We start from the raw sequence: 27,994 nt of genomic DNA, 5'->3' as shown, positions 1-27,994 counted from the left end.
ACTTTCACAGTGAGATTCGACACCAAACATGACGCTTGTTTTCTGTAAATGTGTCCTGCGCATGCCCAGTAGGAGATTCACCCAAATACCTATTTTAATGTGGACAGAGGTATTTTCAAAAATGCTTGATGTGAACGCCTATCGTTTTTACGCGAAACTGGCATTTTCAAAATTATCCGGTCTAGTGTGGATGTAGCCTTAGACACTTAACACTTAGTGTTGTAACTGGCGAGACCAAAAACTTTAAATTACAAAGACAAATGGAGTAATAAAGATGTGCTGATAGACTAATGTCACAAGAGAGTGGCAATTTGGAGCTGCCTTGATCCAGTTTTGTGTGAATAAATGTCTACTAAAAGTTAATTCAGTGTGTATAGGTGGAAAAAAGAAAGTGGGTGTCATTGAGAATATGAGGTAGAAGCGTTTCCATTTTTATAGATTCTTCCACCTCTTTTATACACTATGAAACAATTTCGGACCAACAAGGTATTTTTTGCTTGTCACTGGTTCACTTTTCAATCAAAAAGTTGTTTTAGTTAATGTTTATGCTCCAAATATTGACTGTCCTGAATTTTTTAAATGTCTATTTACAGCCTTTCCTAATTTAAATGAATACATGTTGATAATGGGTGGGGATTTTAACTGTTGCTTAAATCCTTCAATGGATATATCTAAGCCCACCCAGGTCCTTCCGAATAAATCGGCCTCTCTTATTAATTCCTTTATGGTTGATTCTGGAATTTCTGAAATTTGGTGATTTTTACACCCTAACGATAAAGAATTTTCATACTTTTCTCATGTTTATCATAATTACTCAAGAATTGACTACTTCTTTATTGATCATCGTTTACTGACAGATGTTATCAATTGTAAATATGATTCCATTACCATTTCTGACCATGCACCTTTGAAGCTATCTATTAAGACAATGGATTCATCTTCTAATGCTAAATCTTGGAGGTTCAACTCTATTTTAATGCAGGACTCAGACTTCCTTAACTTTATTAAACAACAAATTGATTTGTTTTTTTCAACAAATTCTACAGAAGAGATCTCTACTGGAATATTATGGGACACTTTTAAAGGATTTATTCATGGACAGATTATTTCATACTCTGCTGGAGTTAGGAAACAAACTAATTCTGAAATATTAATATTGGTCGTTAAAATTAAAGAAATTGATAAGATTTATTCAGTGACCCCCAGTAAAGAACTTTTATAAAAAAAAGAGTTGAACTTCAAATGGAACATTATCCTCTTTGATTGAAAATCAGTTAATTAAATCTAGAACCCAGATTTAGTGACATGGAGATAAATCTGGCAAATTATTGGCTAATCAATTGAAAATTGCTTTGGTTAAACGACAAATCACCAAGATTCATAAACGAGATGGCACTTTGATGATTGATCATAAAGAGATAAATAAAGCCTTTCAAGATTTTTTATAATTCTTTATATCAATCAGAATTTGTTGAGGATTCTTCCATAATGGATGAATTTTTAACAAAATTGAATATCCCGAAATTAACACCAGAAGACAGTGTATTTCTAGACGCACCTATTACGGAAACCAAAATAAAAGAGACTATTTTTTCCAATGAATTCAGGTACGCGGATGGTTATACTGCGGAATTTTTAAAATTCTTTTCTTCTATACTCTCTCCTTGGCTTTGTAAAATTTTTAAAGATGCGTTAACTGTAGGTAAATTAATACAATCTTTTTATGATGCCTCTATTTCTCTAATTCTTAAAAAAGATAAAGACCCCACTGAATGTGCATCCTATCGGCCTATATCCTTGCTGAATACTGATACTAAGATTTTTACCAAAATTTTGGCCACTAGATTAGAAAATATATTACCTCAAATTAGCTCTGAAGATCAGACCGGATTTATTAAAAACCGTTATTCATCTTTTAACATCAGAAAATTAATTAATATAATTTATACTCCTTCATCTAAAATACCGGAATGTGTTATTTCCTTAGATGCTGAAAAAGCGTTCGATAGAGTTGAATGGCCATATTTATTTAATACATTGCAGAATTTTAATTTTAGTTTAAAATTTATATCATGGATTAAATTAATATAGTATAAACCTTTGGCTTCGGTTCTTACCAATAATCAGAGATCTCCTTTTTTTCAGTTATCCCGTGGTACGAGGCAAGGATGTCCTTTAAGTCCTTTATTATTTGACATTGTTTTGGAACCTTTAGCCATTGCCATTCGTGAATCACCTAATATTTTTGGTATTACTCGTGGGGAAGGGACGTATAAGTTATCATTATATGCTGATGATTTGTTACTATACATATCTGACCCTGAGAGATCTATTCCTGCTATTTCGTCCTTGCTTACTCAGTTTAGTAGCTTTTCTGGTTACAAACTGAATTTTAATAAGAGTGAATTATTTCCATTAAATATGCAAGTTCCAATTTATAAACACTTACCATTTAAACTTGTTACAGATCATTTTACTTATTTGGGTATTAAAATTACCAAGATTTTATAAGGATTTATTTAAAGTTAATTTTTTTTTACCTTTAATTGACCAAATCAAGCAACTTGTTACCAGGTGGTCCCCATTATCTCTGTCATCGGTTGGTCAATTAATGCTATTAAGTTGACAGTATTACCCAAATTTTTATATTTATTCCAAGCATTACCAATTTTTATTCCTAAATCTTTTTTTGATATTATTCACTCCAAAATATCCTCGTGTGGCAGAATAAAAATCCTAGATTAAATCAAAAATATTTACAGAAGCCTAAGAAGGAGGGTGGTTTGGCTTTGCCAAACCTGAGATTTTACTATTGTGCAGTTAATATTCGATATTTAATATTTTGGACACAAGAATTGATTGTAGTATCTTGCCCACAATGGGTAAATTTGGAATGTAAATATGTATAAGATTTCTCATTGTTTTCTATTTTAGGATCTTTGCTTCCTTTTGCTTTATCTAAATTGAATAAACAAATAACCAATCTTATAGTTAAACATACATTATGAATATGGTTTCAATTTCGTAAATTCTTTGGTCTGAATACCTTTATCTTATCAAGCCCTATTATATTTAACTTTATTTTTCGGCCCTCTTTTATCGATTTTTCCTTGTATTATGGAAAACAAAAGGTATAACATGTTTTCGTGATTTTTTTTAGACAATAGTTTTATGTCCTATCTAATAAATATAATTTGCCTGAAACTCTTTTTTTAAGGATACTTGCAAGTTAGAAATTTCTTGAATAACATGTTACAGTTTTTTCCGAAATTATGTCCAATGGACATAACGGAAAAAATTTTAGCTCTGAATTCTTGCCAGAAGGGTTTAGTAGTCATCATTTATAATATGATCATGAAAATACAGCCAGAAGTATCAGGAAAAATTAGGAAGGAATGGAAAAAAGAACTTCATTGTCTTATACCCACTGAGCAGTGGGAGAAAATTTTACAATTAGTCAAGTCTTCTTCTATTTGTGCTAAACATGCCCTAATACAATTTAAGGTTGTATATAGGGCTCACATGTCCAAGGATAAACTTGCTCGATCTTATTCTTATGGTAATCCAACCTGTGACAGATGTCATTCTGAAGTTGCTTCATTGACCCACATGCTTTGGTCTTGCCCCTGCTTGCAAAATTATTGGAAAGATATTTTCGGTATTATTTCAAAGTTCTGAATATTAAATTGCAACCGCATCCTATTACTGCAATTTTTGGTTTACCAGTGGTGGATAATAGTTGTTTATCCCCCTCAGCTCGGTGGATGATTGCATTTGTTACGTTAATGGCTAGAAGATCTATCCTATTGAATTGGAAAGAAATTAATCCTCCAACCATATTTCAGTGGTTTTCTCAAACTCTTTCTTACTTGAGTTTAGAAAAAATTAGAAGTGTTGTTTTTGACCCTTCAATTAAATTTGAAGAAACTTGGAGACCATTTATTCAACATTTTCATATGAGCTAAACTGACTTTTCCTAAACCTTACTTTTATTATCCTTAATTATTTGGATGGAGGTATGGAGTTATTGACGCTGCTGTGTATATTTGACATAATGCAATGGCCCATGTTGGTTAGGTTTTTTTTTGGAGGTTTTTTTTCTTATTTACTCCCTTTTTTCGTAATCACTATGAGTTTGGGAGGTTATTATATATGGATTATCATCTATTTGTATTTATACTTTAACCTATTAATTACGTATTCTCAAACTCTCTATGTTTCTCTTATGTTTGTTTAAAATTAATAAAAAGATATAAAAAGAAAGAAAAGAGAATATGAGGGAGAGAAAATGAGTTGCAGGTTACAGAGAAATAAGGGGAAATGGAACTAATGCAGTGGGTGAACTTGGAGTTATTGTGGTCTTAATTGGCTAAGTGGCCTGTTGTAATATAATGAGTTAAATATAGCACTTGGCCTAAAATTGCAGAAATGGATTTCTAACCAGGCAAAGTCCAACTCATTTATTCAGGGCTCAAAAGGAACAGAATGGAGAATTTCCTAAATGGTAAAAAGATGCCCAAAGATTATTAAAATAGAATTATCAGGAGCTGAAAATAATCAAAATGGGCAAGAGGCAACAAGAAAAATTTATGTCTCCAAATTTGAAACCTATGGATCACAAAGAGTTCAGGATCAGGCGAACTTTGGTGTTTTCCCATACATTTACTGTACTTTTCATACATTAGAAGTGATGAGCTACCTGAAGAGAAGAGGAAACCCTGAAGCACACCTTGAATTGTAATTAACTGCTGAATTGACAAGTAAATTGATTTAGCAAAAAAAAAGATGAAAACAGACTACATTTCAGTTTAGTTAGCTGAGCTAAGTTGTCTGAAGAATGATCCCCTTTAGCAAAAAAAAACACTGCTGACGAAACTGTCCATTTTCCTTCACAGATGCTGCCTGGTCCACTGAATTTCTCCACCATTTCTTACTCCCAAGTTCAAAACGAATTTATTACCCAAGAACGTATATGTCACCAAATAGCTGAGATTAATTTTCTTGCAGGCACCCACAGTAGGACAAAGGAGTACTGCAGAATCAATGACAAACTACACACAAAGACTTACAAATTATGGAAACACAAAAAGAAACATGTAACAATAAATAAAATTGAGACCACGAATGTCCTTGAATGTGAGTCTGAATCTATTGGCTGTGTACAACAATCAGTTCAGGTGTTGCCAATTCTGGCATCTGCAATCCAAACCTGGCACAATAGTAACTGAGATTTAACTAAAGATTTTAAAAAAATATATCACAATATAAATTAATTTAAATAATTCAAAAGGAGACTAAGATATTGAAAACTAGAGAATGAAAGCCAGAAAGTGAGGCCTAATTTTTGTAATCATGTACTTTTAACGCAATGAACAAAATGTGCACTGTCCAACGAATCACTATTTATTATGAAGGAAATGTGGATCTTTTATTGAAAATAAGAAAGGCAGGGGTTAAACAAAGTCTTGGATGCAGCCAGGATAGGCTAATATCATTAGTCATAACTTGACACTCTGTGCATACATGAAATTCTGTAATACGACAACAGACGAAAAGCCACAATTACTAATGCATTCCAAAGTACAAGTTTCAACATAGTTCAGAAAATATATGTTCAGTGGGGAGAAAAACACAACTAACTAGCTTAAACGCTGATGTGTTCTGATTTACAATTCCTATTTTCAAGAAAGGAAAATAGGAATGCAAGTGTTGAAACTAACCTTTCAGGGAAGGACACAATTATTAAGCATCCAGCTAAAACAGGTGACCCTCACACTGCACTGTGACCTACTACAGCTACTCAGGGAAGCAGACATCGGAAGCGGCATGCAAGAACACAGACGTGTGGTGAGCACACCGGTACTTGAGTGATTCTTAAAGCAGATCCTTTCAGGCCTACATTCGCGATGATTCTACTTCCTAGAAAGTAAAACTGGTTTCCCTGCTTCTGTGCCAGAAACAGCAGGAGATGGGGACCTGCTGCACACCACTCCTGAAAAACAAATACAACTCCAGGACACCACTCCAGACTTGGCCATCCAGCTACAAGGCCTAATTTCCATTTGGGCAGACAGAAATGCTACAACCTCATCACAACATTGATCAAAATGCAGCATCAGTGACTGGCTACATAGGAAAATGCAATAAGGACATTACTGTGATTAAACCATGGCTGGCTAGAGAGGTCCAAGTACTGCTTAGGGATCAGGACACTGCCTTCAGATCAGGGGACAAAATTACTGAGGTCATCAAAAGCCCTTCTCTTCTGTGCCATCAGGAAGGCAAAGCGCGAGTACTCACAGAAAATTCACAAACACCTTTTTGACACCAGGGACATGCAGTGCATGTGGCAAAGTATACAAATGACAACAGATTACAAGTCCACGTGATGTGTCAACAACAGTGATGACTGCCTTCCTGATAGGCTGAATGCCTTCTATGCATGATTTGACGCAGTGAATGAAGGGGCATTGAGGAAACTGCCTCTTCTCCTGAGGAACAGACACCCTGTCTGCCAATCAAGGGGAGGAGCCAGTGTAAATTCATACCAAGCTGCGGAGCCAGATAACATACCTAGTCAGGTGGGGAGGGATTGTACGGCCCAGCTGACACAAGTCTTGATGGACATCTTATTATCCCCATGCAACACTGTCTTAGTAGGCTACAAGGCAGTAACTATCATTCCAGTGCCCAAGAGAGCAACAGTAATTGGCCTAAACAATTACCACCCAGTGGAACTGATCTCAATAGTCATGAAGTGCTTTGAGTGGCTGGTAATGGATCATATAGATAGATAGATAGATAGATAGATAGATAGATACTTTATTCATCCCCATGGGGAAATTCAACTTTTTTTCCAATGTCCCATACACTTGTTGTAGCAAAACTAATTACATACAATACTTAACTCAGTAAAAAATATGATATGCATCTAAATCACTATCTCAAAAAGCATTAATAATAGCTTTTAAAAAGTTCTTAAGTCCTGGCGGTTGAATTGTAAAGCCTAATGGCATTGGGGAGTATTGACCTCTTCATCCTGTCTGAGGAGCATTGCATCGACAGTAACCTGTCGCTGAAACTGCTTCTCTGTCTCTGGATGGGGCTATGTAGAGGATGTTCAGAGTTTTCCATAATTGACCGTAGCCTACTCAGCGCCCTTCGCTCAGCTACCGATGTTAAACTCTCCAGTACTTTGCCCACGACAGAGCCCGCCTTCCTTACCAGCTTATTAAGACGTGAAGCGTCCCTCTTCTTAATGCTTCCTCCCCAACACGCCACCACAAAGAAGAGGGCGCTCTCCACAACTGACCTATAGAACATCTTCAGCATCTCACTACAGACATTGAATGACGCCAACCTTCTAAGGAAGTACAGTCGACTCTGTGCCTTCCTGCACAAGGCATCTATGTTGGCAGTCCAGTCTAGCTTCTCGTCTAACTGTACTCCCAGATACTTGTAGGTCTTAACCTGCTCCACACATTCTCCATTAATGATCACTGGCTCCATATGAGGCCTAGATCTCCTAAAGTCCACCACCATCTCCTTGGTCTTAGTGATATTGAGACGCAGGTAGTTTGAGTTGCACCATATCACAAAGTCCTGTATCAGTTTCCTATACTCCTCCTCCTGTCCATTCCTGACACACCCCACTATGGCCGTGTCATCAGCGAACTTCTGCACATGGCAGGACTCCGAGTTATATTGGAAGTCTGATGTGTACAGGGTGAACAGGACCGGAGAGAGTACGGTTCCCTGTGGCGCTCCTGTGCTGCTGACCACCGTGTCAGACCTACAGTCTCCCAACCGCACATATTGAGGTCTATCTGTCAATCCCACCTTCCAGCTACATTAGACCCTTTCCAGTTCACTGACCACTGATGATGCCATAGCCTCAGCCTTCCACTCCAAGTTGCCTCATATGCCAAGGTTTCTGCTCATCAACTTCAGTTCAGTGTTTAACACTTATCCCTCAAAGGCTGGTGGGTAAACTGTCCTGGCTGAGACTCCCTCTCTGTATCTGGGTCTTGGACTTCTGGCTGGAATGACCCCTTTGGCAGCAATACCTCAAGCTCCACCATGTTGAGTACTGGTGCCCCAGGGTTGTGTGTTCGGCCAGCTGCTGTTCACACTGCTAACTCGCTACTACACTGCCAGATCCAGCTGAAACCGTATCAGCAAGTGACTGGTCGCATCAGCAACTGAGATGGCAGAGAGGCTTGTCGAATGGTGAGAGAACAACTATCCAAGTCTTAATACGGGTGAGACCAAAAAAAAGGATTATTGTGGACCAGGAAGGTGCAGGTCGACCACTCTCCCATCGCACATCAATGGGTCTGCCACGAAGAGAGTGAAGAGCTCTGTGAGCAAATAACAGACGATCTCACCTGGACGCACAACACCTCCTCGTTAATCAAGGAACTGCTGTGCATACACTTTGAGGAAATGAGGCATACAAGGCTAGTAACTTTCTATCGGAGCACCAGCGATAGCATCCTGGCTGGCTGCATCATCATGTGGTAGGGAAGCTACAAGGCATCAGACAGCGAGACCTTACACAGGATGGTGAAAACCATTTAGAGGATCACTGGAATCCCCCTACTTGCGACATTTCTCAGGAGTGTTATATGCAAAGCACCTTCAATAATATTGACGATCCCTACCACTCATCCCACAATCTCCTTGGCCCTCTAACATCGGGAAGGTGGTACAGGAGCATCAGGACGAGGACTGCCACACTGGGTGACAGCTTCTTGCCTCAGGCTGTGAGACTAATGAAAAGCCTGCCACCACTGAGGTTTCACCACTAGGACAGCAAACTGTTTCTGTGCTGTGCTTTACTGCATTTATATTTTATTAACTTATTTATAGTATAATATTTTGGTTTGTGTGATGTGCGTGAAATGTTGTATGGGTGCACTGGCTTGGAGGAAGACTGTTTAGTTGTATATATGTACAGTCAGGTGACTGACAATTTCAGAAAAGCCATGTTGACTATCCCTAACCAGTCCTTATCTATCCAAAAATAAGTTTATACATGGTCCCTTAGAATACTGGAATACCTACTAAAAACTTTCCCACTAGTGATGTCAGGCTCACTGGCCTATAATTTCCTGGCTTATTTTTAGAGGCTTTCTTAAACAATGGAATTCGCTGTACTGTTTACTAGTGCTGTGCACTTCACGTGTTTGAGTTGTATTCTACCAGCTGATTTGTGGTAATATTTTGTTTCATGGACAGTGAGAGACATGTGTTTTGTGGATGCACTGTGATCCAGAGGATTTTGTTTCATTTGGTTGTATACATGTACAGACAGTTGAGAATAAACTTGAACTTGAGCTAAAACATATTTGGTTGTTTTGAGTGTAGTACATGATGTCACATGCACCTGGGTGGTTTTGTAAGGAAGTGTAGATTCCAGCTGCTTAGGCTGAATGGAGAATGTGGTAAATTATGATTGCAACAAATCCTTTTGAAAACACCAAACAGCAGGCTAGGTGGATGGGTTTAGTGTTTCCATCTGTGATTAGATAGGACCAGCTGCATTGTAAAATGCCATTTCACAATGTAAGAGTCATTCCTAACTCGGTCAAACACAGCCCTTGAGAGGAACTCAGTTTCTCAATACACAGTCAGATACTAAAGTTCAACATGAAGAGGCGCAGTCAGTATCAGATCAAAATCCTCACCAAACTTCTGCTTAATCCAGTAATTCATTTATCAATAAATCTTCATGGTATACTTTCATATTTGTTCTTTCACCAGCTCAGGTCACTGGACATCTGCATTTGCTTGCAAAGTTCAAAGAAAATTTATTAACAAAGTGCACATATATTATCATATACTATCTTGAGAATAGTTTTACAGTGGACATTCACAGAAAGAAATACAATAAAATATGAAAATTTATACATAGAGACAAAGACCAACAAATAACCAATGCGCAATTATGCAATTAAAATATAATATTGAGAACACAAATTGTAAAGAGTCATTGAAAGTAGGTTATAGAATCAGTTCACAGTGGTGGTAATTGAAAGTACGACCCTGGTGGTAGTCGGGTAATAACTGTTCCTAAACATGGTGGTGTGGATCCCAAGGCTTTTGTATCTCCTGCTCTGTGGCAGAGAGAAGTGGGCTTGGTCTGGATGGTAGGGTGCTTGACGACGGATGCTGCTTTCTTTTGACAACACTCCATGTAAGTGTATTCAGTGGTGGGAATGGCTTTGACTGTGATGGGCTGAGCAGTGTCTACCACTTTCTGTTCCTGGGCATTGGTGTTTCCATAGCAGGCCATAATGCGACCAATTAAGGTACTCTTTACAGTGCATCCATTGAAGTCTGTCTTAGTTTTAGATATGGGCAATTTCAACTTCCCTCATATTGACTGGCACATCTTGACTGCAAGGGGGATTAGATGGGGCTGAATTTTTCAGGTGTGTTCAAGAAGGATTCCTGACACAGTATGTGAACTGGCTGACAAGAGGAGAGGCCATACTGGATCTAGTTCTGGGTAATGAACCTGGTCAGGTGGCAGACCTCTTGGTGTGGGATCATTTTGGTGAGAGTGACCACAACTCCCTTAGCTTCAGCATAGCTATGGAAAAAAGGATAAAAACAGACAAAATGGGAAAGTGCTTAACTGGGGAAGAGCTAACTATGAAGGGATGAGGCAGGAGCTAGCGAGAGTAAATTGGAAACAGAAGTTCAAGGGTGAAAGCGCAGAAGTAATGTGGAGGAAGTTTAGGGAGCACTTGTGCTGGTTTCAGGATAGGTTTGTCCCACTAAGACAAGGGAAGAAACAGTAGGAAAAAGGAACCGTGGCTAACGAAACATGAGAGGTGACTCATCAAGAGGAAGACGGAAGTATATGTTAGATATAAGAAGCAGGAAGGAGGGGCTCATGAGAAATATAGGGTAGCTAGGTAGCTTAAGAAAGGACTTAGGAGAGCTTGATGGGGGCATGAGAAGGCCTTGGAATGTAGGATTAAGGAGAACCCCAAGGCGTTCTATGCGTATGTGAAGAACAGAAGGATGCCAAGAATGAAGGTGGGACCGCTAAAGGATAAAGAAGGCAACATCTGCCTGGAGGAGGAGGTTGGGGAGGTCCTAAAGGAATACTTTGCTTCAGTATTCACAAGGGAAAAGGACCTTGATCAGGGTGAGTTCGAAATAGAACAGGCCTGTGTGCTGGACAATGTAGAGATGAAGGAAGAAGTAGTGTTGGACCTTCTTAAAAACATCAAGATTGATAAGTCCCCAGGGCCGGATGTGATATACCCCAGGTTACTGTGGGAAGTGAAAGAAGAGATCGCTGGAGCAGTATCTATGATCTTTGAATCCTCTTTGGCTGCAGGGGAGGTGCCAGAGGATTGGAGAATGGAAAATGTAGTTCCCGTGTTTAAAAAAGGTAATAGGGAGAATCCTGGGAACAATAGACCGGTGAGTCTTACATCAGTGGTCTGCAAACTATTGGAAAGGACTTTTAAGGATAGGATCTATGAGCATTTGGAGAAGTACAGTCTACTCATGGATAGACAACATGGCTTTGTGAAGGGAAGGTCATGCCTCATGAGCCTGATTGAGTTTTTTTGAAAAGGTTAACAAAAGAAATTGATGAGGGTGGTAGATGTGGTCTACATGGATTTTAGCAAGGCATTTGACAAGGTCCCTCATGAGAGACTCATCCAGAAAGTCATGGGGCATGGGGATCAGTGGAACCTTGACTGTTTGGATTTTCTTACAGGAAGAAAGCAGTGGGTAGTAATGGAAGGAAGGTCAGTGACTAGTGGAGTACCGCAAGGATCTGTCCTGGGTCCCCTGCTCTTTGTGATTTTTATAAATGACCTGGATGAAGAGGCTGAAGGATGGGTGAGTAAGTTTGCGGATGACACAAAGATTGGAGGGGTTGTGGATGGAGCTGTAGGTTGTCGAAGGTTACAAGAGGATATAGACAGGATGCAGAGTTGGGCAGAAAAGTGGCAGATGGAGTTCAATCCGGCTAAGTATGAGGTGATGCATTTTGGAAGGACAAACCAAAAGGCTGAGTACAGGGTTAATGGTCAGGTACTTAAGAGTGTGGATGAACAGAGGGACCTTGGGTTTCAAATCCATACATCGCTCAAGGTCACTGCTCAAGGTTGATAGGATAGTTAAGAAGGCCTATGGGATGCTAGGCTTCATTAATAGGGGGAATGAGTTCAAGAGTAGAGAGGTCATGTTGCAACCCTACAAATCTGGTGAGACCACACTTAGAATATTATGTTCAGTTCTGGTCACCTCATTATAGGAAGGATGTGGAAGCTATGGAGAGGGTGCAGAGGAGATTTACCAGGATGTTGCCTGGACTGGAAAACAAGTCTTATGAAGCAAGGTTAGCACAGCTGGGACCTTTCTCTTTGCAGTGTAGAAGGATGAGAGGGAACTTGATAGAGGTCTACAAGATTATGAGAGGCATAGATAGGGTGGATAGTCAGCACCTGTTACCCAGGGCACAAATAGCAAACACCAGAGGGCATATGTACAAAGTTAAGGGAGGGATGTTTAGGAGAGACATCAGGGATAAGTTGTTGTTCTCCCCCCCCCCCCCCCCCAAGAGGGCTGTGTGCCTGGGAATGACTTGCCAGGGATGTTGGTGGAGACTAAAATATTAGGGGTATTTAAGAGCCTCTTGGACAGGCACATGGATGAAAGAAAAATAGAGGGTTATGGGGTAGTGTGGGTTTGATACTTTTTTTAAAAGGCATATATGGGTCGGCACAACATCAAGGGCTGAACGGCCTGTACTGTGCTGTAGTATTTTAGTGTCTAGTATCATATCATACCAAATCTGCGCAAACTTCTAAGAAAGTAGAGGCACTACTGTGCCTTCTTTTTGATGGCACTTATGTTCTGGCCCCAGGACTGACAGATCCTTTGATATGGTAACACAAAAGAATTTAAAGCTACTGACACTCTCCGCCTCCCATCCCCAATGAGGACTGGCTCATAGACCTCTGGTTTCTTCATCCCATTGTTGTTAACCAGCTCTCTGGCTTTGCTGACATTGAGTGAGAGGTTGTTGCTGTGGTTGTTCAACCAGATCTTCAACCTCTCTTATATACTGATTTATCACCACCTCTGACTCTGCCAACAGCGGCATCATCAGCTAACTTTAATATTGCGTTAGATCCATACTCAGCCATACTATCATAAGTATAAAAGCGATTAGAGCGTAGTCTAACCATTCAGCGCTGTGGGTCCCCTGTGCCACAGTGTGATAAGTGTGTTGATGTCATTGCCAATCCATACTGAGGTTTGTGTTGAGGAAATCAATGATCCAGTTGCACAAGGAGATACAGAACCCTAGGTCTTGGAGCTTAGTTGGGATGATGTTGTTGAATGCAGAACTGTAGTCAACGAAGAGCACACCGATAAAATATATCTTCATTGTTCAATGTTCCACAGTTCAGTGAGGAGTCAATGAAATGGCATCTACTGCTGGTCAGTAAATTGAAGATCCAGGTCTTTCCTGGGGCAGGAGGAATACGTTTCATGACCAACCTCTCGAAGCATTTCATCATTGTGGTTTAAGTGCAATTGGACAATAGTCATTGAGGCAGGACACGACTTTTTTTGAGAGCACCTCATTGCCACTGTTGTTGAGCAATTCCATGATTCAAGTTTAGTCTGAAATTGCCATAATTCCTATAATTATCTAACTATAAAAAGTTCTTCCAGCATAATGACAGTATCAAACCAGATCCAGCTCACTGCCTACACTCTCCAAATTCTCCTGGCAATGCAGGTTGATTTCATCAGCCCTCAACAGGCTTTGCAAGAGCTAAGGTGCAAAGATTATCTCCTGCTATTTGCACTTAGAGTTGTATGTCTCATTGTCAAAAACAGACCAATTGCTATTGTATTATGAATACAAAATAGGTATCAAAATAGATTAAAAAGAGCAAACTACCAGAACTTAACCTGCATTTCATAATGTATTATTGCACAAAATGATTCCTTCCAATTAACTTAAAATAGACTTCTGAAAACAGCCTCCTGAGTTCCTGGGCATGCTCCATATTATTTTGGAAACAAACAGGCTGAAGCATTTGCTCAAGAGGTTCACAGCTGACTGAAAGCCAAGACGACAATTCTGGAGTTTTACTCAGAGTTCAGGTTCAAACTACAGAATGTTTTCAACATTCATAACAAACTGTACTATTGATCTGTACTGAATATTTACTAACAAAAAACACTAATTGTACTATTTTACATGCAGTCAGGCTCATTTGCATACTTGCTACCATGTTCAAGGTTTATTGGGTAAAGTCCCAATGCAAAGATTTGATTAAGACTGACCTGCCAGTGTAGGGCTGAAGGAAAGTCATACTGGATTTAATTTTTAGCTCTTTAAAATGTGTAAAGGAGGTATTATTTTAAACATTAACCAGAACATATGCCACACATTACTGAAACTTTGTGAATGTCAAATATGCCTGTAGATATCCTATCCCCATATCAAAGCTTTAGCAGGCAATGAGCCCAGAAGATAGGACCTTCCTCTTCCTGGCTCCAAAAGCCCAGCCAGCTGTCTGAGTTAGCCACACTCGAGTTGTAACAGCTGGGATCCCAGGAGAATGCGCACCAAGGACCACCCGGAACAACAGGGGCCATAGGAGACAAGGAAGGTTGGAGAGCAGGTGACTGGTGATCTGGTGGTGAACTGTTGCACCTGGAACTGAACACAAGTTACCTACTTGTGGTAGTGAACGTACTACTAGTAATCAGTGAAAATCCCCTGATTCCTGTAGGTTCAACAGGGCTGGAAACTGAAAATGCGGCACCATTATTAAAGAGGATTGGGACTAAAAACAGGAAGCTATTGGCCAGTTAGCCCAACATCTGCCAGATGTTGGAATCCATTGCTGAAGAGATATTAGCAGGCAATTTAAGAAAACCATAAGACAATAAAGCAGAGTTAACATGTATTTATGAGAGAAATACAGTTTGATACATTTGTTAGACATTGTTGAAGATGTAACATATGGATAAAGGAAGACCACAAAACATCGTACATTTGAATTTCTAGATGACAATAAGATACCACATATAAAATCATTGCAAAAGAACACGTGTTTGGGAATAATATATTGACAGGGACAGTGGCGTAGAGCAATGTAATTGGTGGAAGTGTACATAATTCATAACTACTGACATTGAGTTGGGGTTTCACTTTAAGAGGCTTGTTTGATGGTGATGGAACTACGTAAAGGATTTTTTAGTGCCTACTTTGTGTTCAGGTTTTGATGTTCAATTAATGAGTTGCTATGGTTTTTCTTAAACATAAAGCATCTCCGCCGTTTTATTTGTGAAAACATACAGTGGAAAGGCAAATTAACAAAAATCTGTTTCCAGTGTGGAATCAGCGATGAGACCTCAACTATTCACATAATTTGGTTGAAGTGGCTCAGGGTCCAGTGATTATGTTAATGATGCAAACACAGTAGGTTTTGCAAGTAACAAGGATATAAAGAGCCTGCAAAGGAATGTAGGAAGCCGGCAAGTAGTTGGCAGAGGAAATAAATGTGGGGAAAGCACAAGGGTACTGAATTTGGAAGAATGAAGCAACATATAATTTAAATAAGCAGGAATACAAAATCTTGCAGTATAAAGGGACCAAAGAGTCCTTAAACATTAGACATAAAAAAGATAGCAAAAAGGTTCAACAAAGCGGCAGATAGGAGAATGTAATGCAAAGGTTGTTGCATATAACAATAGTGAAGATTCGATGCACCTTTATAGACTGCAACCCAGAGCATTAGATACAGTTTTGGTTTGTGTATTTTAAGGATGCACTTGCATTCGAGACAATGTAGGGAATCTCCCAAGTTGATACCTGAGATAAAGGGACAGATATATGCAGAAAGGTCAAGCAGTTTGGAGTATAGAAGAATTAGGTGCTTATTCAATTGTGTGGAATTCTGACGGAAATAACTACATAGGCTGTGGCGTTATTCCCCTTGAAGGACATATCTAAATACAGAAACATTTTTCTCAGATTAGGGGCCTCCCATTTCAGACAGAATAAAGGAAGAATTTACTCCCCTTGAACTACAAATGTTTGGAAATTTCTAACAGAGTTATGGAGACAGAGTCACTTAATATGTTGAAGGTGGAGATTAAAACATTTAAATCACATGGAAGTCAAGGAGAATGGGGAGAGAGTGTAGAGTGGTGATTGGATCAGACTCAGATCAGAAACAGAATCAGGTTTATTATCACTGACATATGTTGGGGAATTTGTTAACTTAGTAACAGCAGTTCAATGCAATACACAATAATATAGAAAAAGTAAGTAGATCGATTACAGTAAGTATACATGTATATTAATTAGATAAATTAAAAATAGGGCAAAACAGAAGTAATATTTTTTTTAAAAGTGAAGTAGTGTTCATGGGTTCAATGAACATTTAAGAATCTGATGGTAGAGGGGCAGAAGCTGTTCCTGAATGTCCTGGGTGATGGGGGGTCCTTAATAATGTATGCTGCCTTTCTGAGACATCGTACCTTGAAGACGTCTTGGGTACTTTGCAGTCTAGTACCCAAGATGGAGCTGACTAGATTTACAACCCTCTGCAGCTTCTTTCGGTCCTATGCACTAGCCCCCACCCCCTCCCCCCAATACCAGACAGTGATGCAGCCTGTCAGAATGTTCCCCATGAACGCCTTAGGTGTCAAACCAAATTTCTTCAAACTCCTAATGAAATATTGCCGCTGTCTTGCCTTCTTTATAACTACATCGATATGTTAGGACCAGGTTAGATCCTCAGATCTTGACATCCAGGAACCTGAAATTGCTCATTCTCTCCACTTCTAATCCCTCTGATGATTGGTTCATGTTCCCTTGTCTTACCCTTCCTGAATTCCACAATCAGCTCTTTCATCTTACTGACATCGAGTGCAAGCTTGTGGCTGTGACACCACTCAACGAGCTGGTATACCTTGCTCCTGTACTCCCTCTCTTCTCCATCTGAGATTCTACCAACAATGGATATATCATCAGCAAATGTATGGATGGCACTTGAGTTATACCTAGCCACACATCCACGGGTATAGAGGGAGTAAAGCCCTGGGTCAAGCACACACCCCTGAGGTGCACCAGTGTTGATCTTTAGTGAGGAGGAGATATTATTACCAATCCACACAGATTGTGGTCTTCCGGTTAGGAAGTCAAGGATCCAATTGCAGAAGGACAGGCCCAGGCACTGTAGCTTATCAGGACTGTGGGAATGATAGTGTTAAACACTGAACTATGGTCAACAAACTGCATCCTGACAGAGGTGTTCGACATTGGATCATCCGTGATGTTAACAAATGGCAAAGCCAGCTCATGTGGGCAAATGACCCGTGTTGCCTTTTTACTTTTCACTCACCTGTTTAAATATTGATACTGGCAAAATGCAGTGCCAGAGAACATTTGTGTCATAAATACACCACAAAAGCTTAGGAGTACCTTTTTAACAGCATAAAATGCACCAAGACACTTCACAAAAATTTGACTGAACCAAGCCACACAAGGAGATAATCCAAAGCTTGAAAAAGGGGGATAGAGTTTAAAAAACATCTTCAAAGAAGAGTTGAGAGGCCAAATTGCTTTGGGCAAGAAGCCCAGAGCTAAAGATCCAAGAGCTGAAAGCATGCCCTTAATGACAGGTAATAAAAATGGCCTTGTGCAAGTAGGCGGACGATCGTGTTAAGTTTTACAGGACTGGTAAAGGAAAAAACACAGATTTAAGATACAAATATATAAAATTTACAATGAAGCTTACTCACACAGGAGTTAGATTACAAATACTGACAGCATAAAAAAATCTTTCTTATGAAATTGTCCTGATGCAAGAGGAATAATGTTTTATTGAACAAGCCAGAATCAAAAAAGCCTATTTAGTAGTATAGAAATAGTCTGTACCTCAATAGCTCCATCCCTATGCAGTAACTTAGAAATCACTGTCACAATACTAGACTGGTTAGGAGCAAATAGTTAATCGCAAAAAAACGTAAGAATGGAAAGAAGAAAAATCTTTGAAATTGAAAAAGACTAATTCAGAACACATTTATAACAATGATAATGCTTTAAATTCTGTAAATAAATCACAAGGGCTTCATCTGTACTTGTTGCATTTATAAACAATTTAACTACTGATAGTTCATCTCAAATCCACTTACGATGCTTTCAATCATGGTACTGAGAGGCACCAAGTCTGCATTTCCCCCAAAAGTACTTGACAACCCAGAAAGGTACTTGGCAGGTCAATTCTGGCAAACCTGTTCACTACCAACTTCCTTTGCAGAAAATCTTCCACCACAGCATTTTAAATCAGCCTACCTTTGTCTTAGTACAAAGCCAAAGACACTGTGACAGATTCAATGCCTTGAAAAGGCAGCTCCTTTGAATGAACTGAGAGAAATAGTGAGCTTTTCAGTCCATTTAGAGAACTTGGCCCTATTTACCTGTTACATTGGATTGATGCCCAGCAGATCAAATTAAATACACAGGTCCTGCTTAGTAAATACACAAATCGCTGAAGCAAAATTGATCCATTAACTTCCATACTAGCTTCCAGATAGTTTCCTTCCTTAACAAGGAAGCAAATGCTACATGGCAGAGACCTAACTGGCAAAACGTTTAGTTTTTTTTTGCACAGCAGTAACCAAAATGAACGTACCTGTGTAACCTGAAGTCAGCCAATACCATTCCGAAACCAGCTTATGAAAATACATTAAGCATGACATAACACCGTAGGTCTTAAAGAAATTATTAAGATGTAGGTGCTTAAAATTTATCCAATTAGCTGTGTGTGTCAGCTTGCATTCGGAAACATTTAACATAAACCATCACGCAATGAGTTGCAGCTTACTTTGCTTCCAGGGCCAGCGCTATGATTCCTGCAGCCATCGGTGCTGATGCAGAAGTTCCCGTGTGGCTATCTGTACATCGCTGTCTGAGATCAGTGGTGATCTGAAACGAGAGAGATACGTCACTTCTGAGAAGGTGGATGGCCTGGGTCAGTTTGCCTTGGAGTAGAGAATTGTCCAAAATTACGACAGGCATAGGTAGGTGGATGTTAGGAAACTTCTCCTCAAAGCAGAGGTAACTAGGAATAAAGGGCAGAGTTTATGGGTAAGGGGGCAAGAGTGGGGATCCGGAGAGGGTAGTCGGAATTTTGGAATGCACTGCACTTTCACATCATTCAAGGAGTATCCACACTTACATTTCAATTATCAAGGCATAAACGCTATGGATGAAGTGCTGCTAAATGGAATTAAGAGACAGCTACCACGTTTGGTATGGTGTAGGAACCTAAAGGGCTTGTTTTTGTACTGAATGATACAACAATAACAATGTAAGACAGAATAGTACAGGAGCTTCAGCCCACAAAGTTGAGCCAACCCTTTAATCTACCCCAAGAATAATCTAGCATCTCCCTCCCACATAGGCCTCAGTTTCTTTCCATCTAAATGCCTATCCCAATGCATCTGCCTCTACCACCACCTCTGGTAGTGCTTTCCACACAGTGTAAAAAACATACGAGATCTAAACCCCCCCCCCCCCCCACACTTCCCTCCAGTCACCTTAAAATTATGTCCTCTTTTATTAGTGATTTCCAACCTGGGAAAAAGATGCTGGCTGTACAACCCTATCAAGTCACCTCTTATCCTTCTTTGCACCAAAGAGAGAAAGCCCTAGCTTGCTCAGCCTTTAAATGCAGCTTCAATTAATTCAATCCAATTGGGACATACAAATGTGGCTTGCAATGTTGGCATAAACAAAATACTTTGTCCTTTACAAGCTACATAATTACACAGAGCAAGTCCACTCTCCCACACCCATATTCACAAGTTCAATGACAACAAATATAACGAAACATACAAAACCTAAATTCATGGAATTAACTTGGCTAATAAAGTGATAGGGAGATACCCAAAAAACTGTTCACACTCATTAAGGAATAGAGAAAACAAAAATAAATAGACGGATTAAAAAGCAACATAACAGCACAATCTACTCAGATGCAGAGGAAAGCAAGTACAATATTGGGGAATACAAGGGTTTGATGTGGACAAGTATGATAAAAAGCCATTAACCATTGCTCTCTGCCCCAGATGTTACCCTACCCAATTATTTTCTATATTTTCAGTTTCATACTACCATTTCCACTATTTGTCGGATTTTGATTCTGTGCAGACAAGGGCAGGTCGATGTCACTTGATACAGGTTTGCTGAACCCTCCCAGCAAGAAATTGATAAATGGGCATAGAGTATGGCCTTTTTTAAAAATGTATGTTTTAAATGGAAAAACTGACATAATCTGTATTGCTGAAACCAGTAGCAGTGGCTGAAGGGAGGAAGGAAAACATGGTTCTGCCATAAATAGATAAATGGTTCTTTTTCAGGGCTCACACAAACATCTAAATCAGAAACATGAGAAAGTCTGTAGATGCTGGTCACACACAAAATGCTGGAGGTCAGGTAGCATCTATAGAAATGAATAGATGATTGGCGCTTTGGGCCGAGACCCTTCTTCAGGAAGTTATAAATAGAAATAGGAATGGACCTCTTAGCCTCTGGAACGTGCTCTGCCAATTTACAAGTTCATAATCAATCTGATTGCAACTTTAAATCCACTTCTCCAGGTAAGCTATATCCCTTAAGTCTCTCTTAGACCTTAAACACTTTGCATTCATAGCCCTTTGGTGGAATTCAAAGATTTACAGCCCTCAGAGAAATGGGACAAATATTATCTTTTATCCCCTGTATCACAATTTTTCTACAATACGAAATATTCCCTTTATATTCATCCTCTCACCATCTCCCAATCATGTAATATCATGTAGAGCACTGGTTCTCATCCCATATCAGGCATGCGACCTGTATAAGACACTGCACACTGTTTTAAATGGGATGGCACGGTTAGCACAATGCTTTAGAGTACAGGCGACACAGGTTCAATTCCCACCACTGCCTGTAAGGGGTCTGTGCTTTCCTCCGGGTGTTCCAGTTCCTCCCACAGTCCAAAGAACATACCTGTTGTAATGTGAGTATTATTAAAAGTTAGTTAATACTACCGGGGTTGGCGGGGTCTTTACTTCTGCTCTTTTACTCCCAGTATGCATTGTATATAGTTCCTCCACCCATGCCGCACGAGGTACCTGGAAGTGTCTGTATTGTAAATATCATTTGCCGTCCTAGATAAAGATGCTCTTTTGGCCATCAAATTGTCAAGTGGTCTTTTTGTAAAGTAGAAGTTACCGCATATTTTTGGCGATGAGGTAAACTGGTTTTGTGGATGGGTCGGGCCCGTTTTCGATCAGGAGCTGTGAGCGGGTGAGGAGCCTCGTGATCGGATGGCTACGTTCGGAACGGTCGGTGCGTTCGACGAGTAAATCGAGGAGGGAAGGTTGGGCCACTTTTTCTGTGCTAATGGAATTACTGAGGAGGCTAAGAAGCACTCTATTCTCCTGAGTGTGTGTGGGGCAAAGACGTACAAGCTGATACGGAACTTAGCTACACTGCGGAAACCGGGAGAATTTCCATACGACGAACTGGTCAAGCTCGTGGGGAACCACCACAATCCGAAGCCTTCGGTGATAGTTCAACAGTTCAAGTTTCACAGCCATGTCCGGAAGCCAGGTCAGTCTGTGGGTGATTTTGTGGCCGAGCTTCGGCAGCTGTCAGAGCATTGCGATTTCAGAGCCGTGTTGGATGACATGCTCCGTGATAGATTAGTATGCAGCATTAATGACGACGCCGTACAACGCCGCTTGTTGGGGGAAACCCCACCGTTGACTTTCAAGACAACCCTAGAGATTGCTCAAGGCATAGAGTTGGCTGCTAATAATGCCAAGGATATGCAGAAAGGATATGGGGGGTCGCAGTCGACGGCAGTGCTCCAGGTCAGGAGGGAGACTGGTAGACAGGAAAAGCAGGTGGTATGTTTTCGGTGTGGAGGAACGCACTATGCAAATGTTTGTAAATTCAAAGATACTGTCTCTGCCATGCTTGTAGCAAGAAGGGACATTTAGTTAATAAGTGCAGGAGCATAAAGGGTAAGGTTAAGCCTGGGCAGGGGAAAGCTCAACAGACTCAGGCAGCCACACACCACCTAGGAGAAGCAGATGAAGAGGCAAGAGGCAGTGTGTGCCTACAACACGTTTGGGGTGGAAATGGATGAGGGACCACCTGAACTATATTATGCCACAGTCACTGTCAAGGGAAAGGACATTAAGTTCGAGATTGATTCAGGGGCTACTGCATTGGCCGTTAGTGAAGAGACCTACAGAAGGACATGGGGATCCAACCTGCCTCCCATCAGACCATCTAAGCTCCAACTCAGGACCTATACGGGGCAGCCCATACCTCATTTAGGGGTGTTATATGTGGATATTTCGGCCGGGGGCCAGAAGGCTGAAGCCAGGCTGGTGATAGCTAAGGGCAGTGGGCCCAGTCTTCTGGGCCACGATTGGCTTCACAAAATCCGGCTCAACTGGCATGAAATTAAGTATGCACACACAACAGAGGACATTCTGCAGCGGTGTAGTGATACTTTCAGGGACGAGCTGGGCACACTGAAGGGCGTGACCGTGAAACTCCATGTCGACCCTGAGGCCACACCACGTTTTTTTAAGCCCAGGTCGGTGCCCTTTGCCATGAAAGGCAAAGTCGAGGAGGAGCTGGAACGTTTACAGGGGCTGGGCATCATTGAGCCCGTCCAGTTTTCAAGGTGGGCGGCTCCTACTGTTCCAGTTTTGAAGGCGGATAAAACGGTGAGGATATGTGGGGACTACAAGCTTACGGTAAATCAGGTCTCTAAGCTGGAGGAGTACCCATTGCCACGGGTGGATAACCTGTTTGCGACCCTGTCAGGGGGTAAGCTGTTCACAAAGCTGGACATGAGCCACGCCTACCAACAGCTGCTGCTCTACAAGGATTCAAAGGAGTATGTCACCATCAATACGCACAAGGGAGCATTCAAATACAATTGCCTGGTGTTTGGAGTGGCATCTAGCCCCACCATTTTCCAAAGGACAATGGACTCTTTGCTGCAGGGGATTCCACATGTAGCAGTGTATCTTGATGATGTTTTGATCACGGGAGCCACGGCGGGGGAGCATCTGGCTAATTTAGAACAGAGACTCTCAGATGCAGGGCTGCGGTTGAAACGCGGCAAATGTGTGTTCCTGGCTCCGAGTGTGACCTACCTGGGACACAAGATTACAGCTGAGGGGCTTTGCCCAGTGGAGGACAAAGTGAAAGCTATTGAGGCGCCAAGCCCCAAGAGGGTCACCGAACTCAGATCATTTTTGGGCACGGTGAATTATTATGGCAAGTTTCTTCCGGACCTCTCAAAGGTTTTGGCCGCACTGTATAAGCTGCTTCACAATGACACTAAGTGGCGGTGGGGTGAAGAGCAGGAGGAAGCTTTCAATAAAGTGAAAGAGCTCCTGCACTCAGCGAAGCTGCTCGTTCACTATGACCCAGACAAGGAGATCACCCTTTCACGGAACGCTTCGCCCTATGGAGTCTCTCACATTGTCAGCCTACCAGTATACTATCATGCACAGAGCGGGTGGAGATAATGCAATCATCGATGCGCTGAGTCGACTACCTTTACCTGAGACGCCTGTTACTACATATGTGCCTCCAGAGACTGTGTTTTCATTGGAGAGGCTGTCCGAGACACCTGCAAAGGCGACCCAGATCAAGCAATGGACAGAGAGGGACCCAGTCCTGTCTCAAGTCAAGTCTTTTCGTTTACAAGGTTGGCCCAGAGTCGTGGAAGGAGAGGAACTGAGACTTTATGCCAAATGCGAGACCGAACTGAGTCTGCAAGATAGTTGCATTTTCTGGGGGGCGAGGGTCATCGTGCCTCCCCCTGGCGGTTCACAGATTGTGGAGGAAATTCATGAGACTCACCGAGAGGTGTCACCTACATCTGGTGGCCAAGAATGGATCAGGATCTGGAGAACAAGGTAAAATCTTGCACGCAACGTCAGACCAATCAGAACATGCCATCACTGGCTCCTTTGCACCCATGGGAGTGGCCAGTCTACCCCTGGTTTAGGCTACATTTGGACATTGCTGGTCCCTTTATGGGACAGATGTTTCTTGTAATGATAGATGTGCATTCCAAATGGATCGAAGCTCACATCATGAGCAACATCACAGCCCCCTCAACCATAGACAAACTCAGGAAAGTGTTTGCAGTCCACGGGTTGCCTGACACTCTGGTCACTGATAATGGCCCGACATTCACCAGTGAGCTGTTTGGTGAGTTCATGCGGCAGAATGGTATTCGTCACATTCGGACGGCCCCTTTCCACCCAGCCTCAAACGGTTTGGCTGAGCGGGCTGTTCAGACAGTGAAGGAAGGCTGAAGTGGTTGACAGGGGACTCTTAGTACCCTGCTTTCACGTTTCCTATTTAAATACTGACTCACTCCACAGACTACGACTACACGCACTCCAGCAGAGATACTGATGGGGCGTAGGCCTAAGTCAAGATTGGACCTGCTGCGCCCGGACATGAAGGCAAAAGTGGAGAGAAAGCAGGAAAAGCAGAAGGAGGGACATGATCAACATGCACAAGACAGACAGTTAGAACCGGATGACAATGTCTATGTGAGAAACAATCAGCAATGGCTACCTGGTGTTATTCTTAAGCAGAGTGGTCCAGTCTCCTATGTTGTTAAGCTGACTGATGGGCGTGTTTTCCGCAGACATCAGGACCATGTGCGCCTGCGTCATGATTCTGGCTCAGAGGTAGCCAGTTCCATGGAGTTTCCAGTGGTGAAACAGACTACTGGGGAAGCATGTCCACCAGTGACTTTGCTAGAGGGAGACACACTGGCAGAGGGGGCAGAGGAGGCAGAGGATGGACATTCTCACGCGGACAAACAGACCCCTCTCGTGTCCCCAATACCAGATCCAGCCAAAACATCCTCACCAGTGGTGCCTGCTGGGTCACCAGGGGTAGTGCGTAGATCACAGCACCCTTGCAAACCTCCTGACAGACTGAATCTTTGATTGGATAGTTTCTTTTGTTGTTAGATTGAATGTTGAATTTGCCATAGTTTTTTTTTAAAAAGGTGTTTCTGTATTGGTAACCTGTTGCTAATGATTCCACTGTTTTTATGTCCCAATTCTTCTATGTTTGGGGAATGTTGGATTTTAAAGGGGGAGAAGTATTGTAATGTGAGTATTATTAAAAGTAAGTTAATACTACTCGGGAAGCTGTTGGTAGCAAGAGGCGGGATCCGGGGTTGGCGGGGTCTTTACTTCCACTCTTTCTACTCCCAATATGCATTGTATATAGTTCCTCCACCCAGGCCGCACAAGGTACCTGGAAGTGTCTGTATTGTAAATATCATCTGCCGTCCCAGATAAAGATGCTCTTTTGGCCATCAAGTTGTCGAGTGGTCTTTTTGTAAAGTAGAAGTTACCACAATACCCGCTGGCAGGTTAATTGTAAACTGTCTGATGAAGAGTCTAGGATTAAATTGGGAATCGCTGGGTGATGTGGTTTAAAGGGCCAGAAGGGCCTATGCCTTGCAGTATCTCGATAAATAAACACACAAGAGTACTGCAGAGGTGCAGCCACTCAAACATGCAAAGGTGCATGCATAATAGTTTGCAAGTCATCACTGTATAATAAGCTTACTGGCTAGATATTGAATCCCCAGTTGCAGAACCTTTAGATATCACTGACTAGATTTTGCAAGTATGCAAGTTATTTCTTGTAGTTGGATCCACTACTGCTTAACATGCAAGATGGGGCAATATTGTTAAATAACTAATACTGAATGTGACAGAACTACTAAACCTGGCATGGAGCCATTGGTTATGTGGTTGCTTAATTCTGTTTATAGCCTTCTCATTTTAGTGTTTTGTTTTTTGATCAAGATCACTCTTGCGCCTTGTCATGGTTGGTACTTTTATGCTAGACATTCCACTTGTTTACATACAGCACCCAGTATGGGCTTCAATTTTAGTGCAGATAAAGTTGCAATTTACTTCCAAGTGTTGGTTTCCTCATCAACCATTTCCAACACAAATCTAAGCTGCATGAATCATTATGTGAAGACCTTGGAGGGAATACAGAAAAAACTTCACGAAAACATCAAAGGGATGCAGGGCTTCAGGTGCATAAAAATACTGCATTTGTCGTCTTTTGAGGGGGAAAAAATTGATTATTAGCAGTTTAATAAGTGTTTAAACTTATTTGATGGTATAAGTAAAGAGAAGCTATTGCAAAGGATAGCAACCAAAGAAAACAGATTTATGGTAACTGGCCAAATAACCAGAGGGAGGATGAGGAGAATGTTTTGTAATAGGCTTGGCAAAATGCACCCTATCTGAAATGGTGGTGGAAACAGTTTCAATAATAACTCTTAAAAAAGGGGGTTGTATATATGTACCAAACAGAAAAAAAAATTGGGGAGCTCCCTCAAAGGTCAGGAATGACAAGATGGGCTGAAAGGCAAGCCATTGTGTTACATTTCTGCAACTGAATGTTTCTCAATACAGAAGGCAAAACTTGTAATATTTTCTGAAGATTTATTAGTTTTGCATCTGATTACAATTAAGAAGGCATTTATGAAGTACAAAGGGCAAAGAAAATTACAGCAAAACAGCATTGCAGGAGGAAGGATAAATGCAAAAGATAGTAAAATATAAAAATAAAATGCTGCAGCTGCACTATATTCTTGTCAGCACTGCTTTATTTGCAACAAAAAAAAATCTGGTCAGATTTCTTTTCATGTGCACACTGGCCTGCAGTGTACCTGATCCTTAGTTCAGATTTACAAATACATTTCACTTGTCCCACTCAGTCAGTAGCATCCCTCAACAGCACAGCAGATTACTCTATTGAGGTTGACGTATGCAGCACCCCATTCCTCCTGTTATTTTTGGAACCAAAGAAATCTCAGCACCTACACTGCCAAGTTTCCATCTCATTGATTTCAGTAGGCAGATCTTCGGGCCGATTGGTAGACCATTTAGAGAGTAGTGACTCAATACCTTTAAATGAGGAGATGGGACAGGAAAAAAGCTGAAGCCAAAAAAAAAATGATGCATCAGTGGCTACTGTGCGACATTTTCAAGAAAATGTTTGCAGAAGATAACCTTTACCAAAGGATTAGATTGTATACTGGCTCAGTTACAAAGACTGAAATTTTTGACAAGGTCTTTCAAAGACCTCAAACTACACAAACACTAAATTTGAATTATTCATCTTTAAAATAATGTAGATGCTGAACAGTTCTGTTGCACAGATCTTATTAAACCCATCAGATGTGATAGTGAAGAAAGATTCAATGTAAGTCACTGCAGTGGAGAAATTGCACAAACGAAGGCATCTCCACAAAAAGTGCTTGCTGTGGGGTTTCACACTGTGCTAAGTAAGGATGGTGTTCCAAGTGAACTTTGCTGAATTATCATCTCTACAACTGAGCCTAGTTCCCACAAAGATGTGCACTAATAATCACTCAAAATGTGTGCCAATAACACTCAGCATTGGTGGACAAAGTTCATTAGCAATAACCTGCTGGGATCATCTCAAGAAAGTTCTCATTCACATCAGCCAAGAAATCTGGTAGCATACTAGTGTCTGAAACAGGCTTGATTAAGTGCACTGAGAAAGATTTTTAAAAAATACACCCACAAAGTAACTTTAAAATTGTTCTCTTTGAAGGCTATTTGTTATAAATGAACAAGCCCTGAAGAAAAGTTGTAAGCTTTGATTTGCCTGTTGGCTGCCTCAGTATGAGCAAACAGGACTTCACAGTGAGCTTCATCACTTCTACATTACAGAAAAGTCACCTGGGTTTACTGGACATTCAGAACCACAATCAAACATCATTTTCCATCTCCTTCCATTACTGTAACTTCTATGTATGTAAAAGCTTTCGGAAATAGAAAACTGCTTGTTTTAAGAGAACGTTGCCATTTACCA

General features: G+C 40.9%; 1 protein-coding gene across 3 annotated transcripts in view; it reads right to left on the bottom strand.

Moving 5' to 3' along the window:
• Nucleotides 1–27,994, bottom strand: part of pcsk5b (proprotein convertase subtilisin/kexin type 5b) — a 327,069-nt gene that overhangs the window by 168,835 nt on the left and 130,240 nt on the right. For all 3 annotated transcript variants that reach the window (XM_073070138.1, XM_073070147.1, XM_073070157.1), the window contains exon 9: nt 18,900–19,000. In XM_073070138.1, the coding sequence (XP_072926239.1) occupies nt 18,900–19,000 (101 nt within the window). The remainder of the gene's footprint in view (nt 1–18,899; nt 19,001–27,994) is intronic.

The sequence above is a fragment of the Hemitrygon akajei genome, chromosome 2 (assembly GCF_048418815.1).
Source record: "Hemitrygon akajei chromosome 2, sHemAka1.3, whole genome shotgun sequence".
In the NCBI taxonomy this organism is placed as follows: Eukaryota; Metazoa; Chordata; class Chondrichthyes; order Myliobatiformes; family Dasyatidae; genus Hemitrygon; species Hemitrygon akajei.
This window is presented reverse-complemented; position numbering and strand designations above follow the sequence as displayed.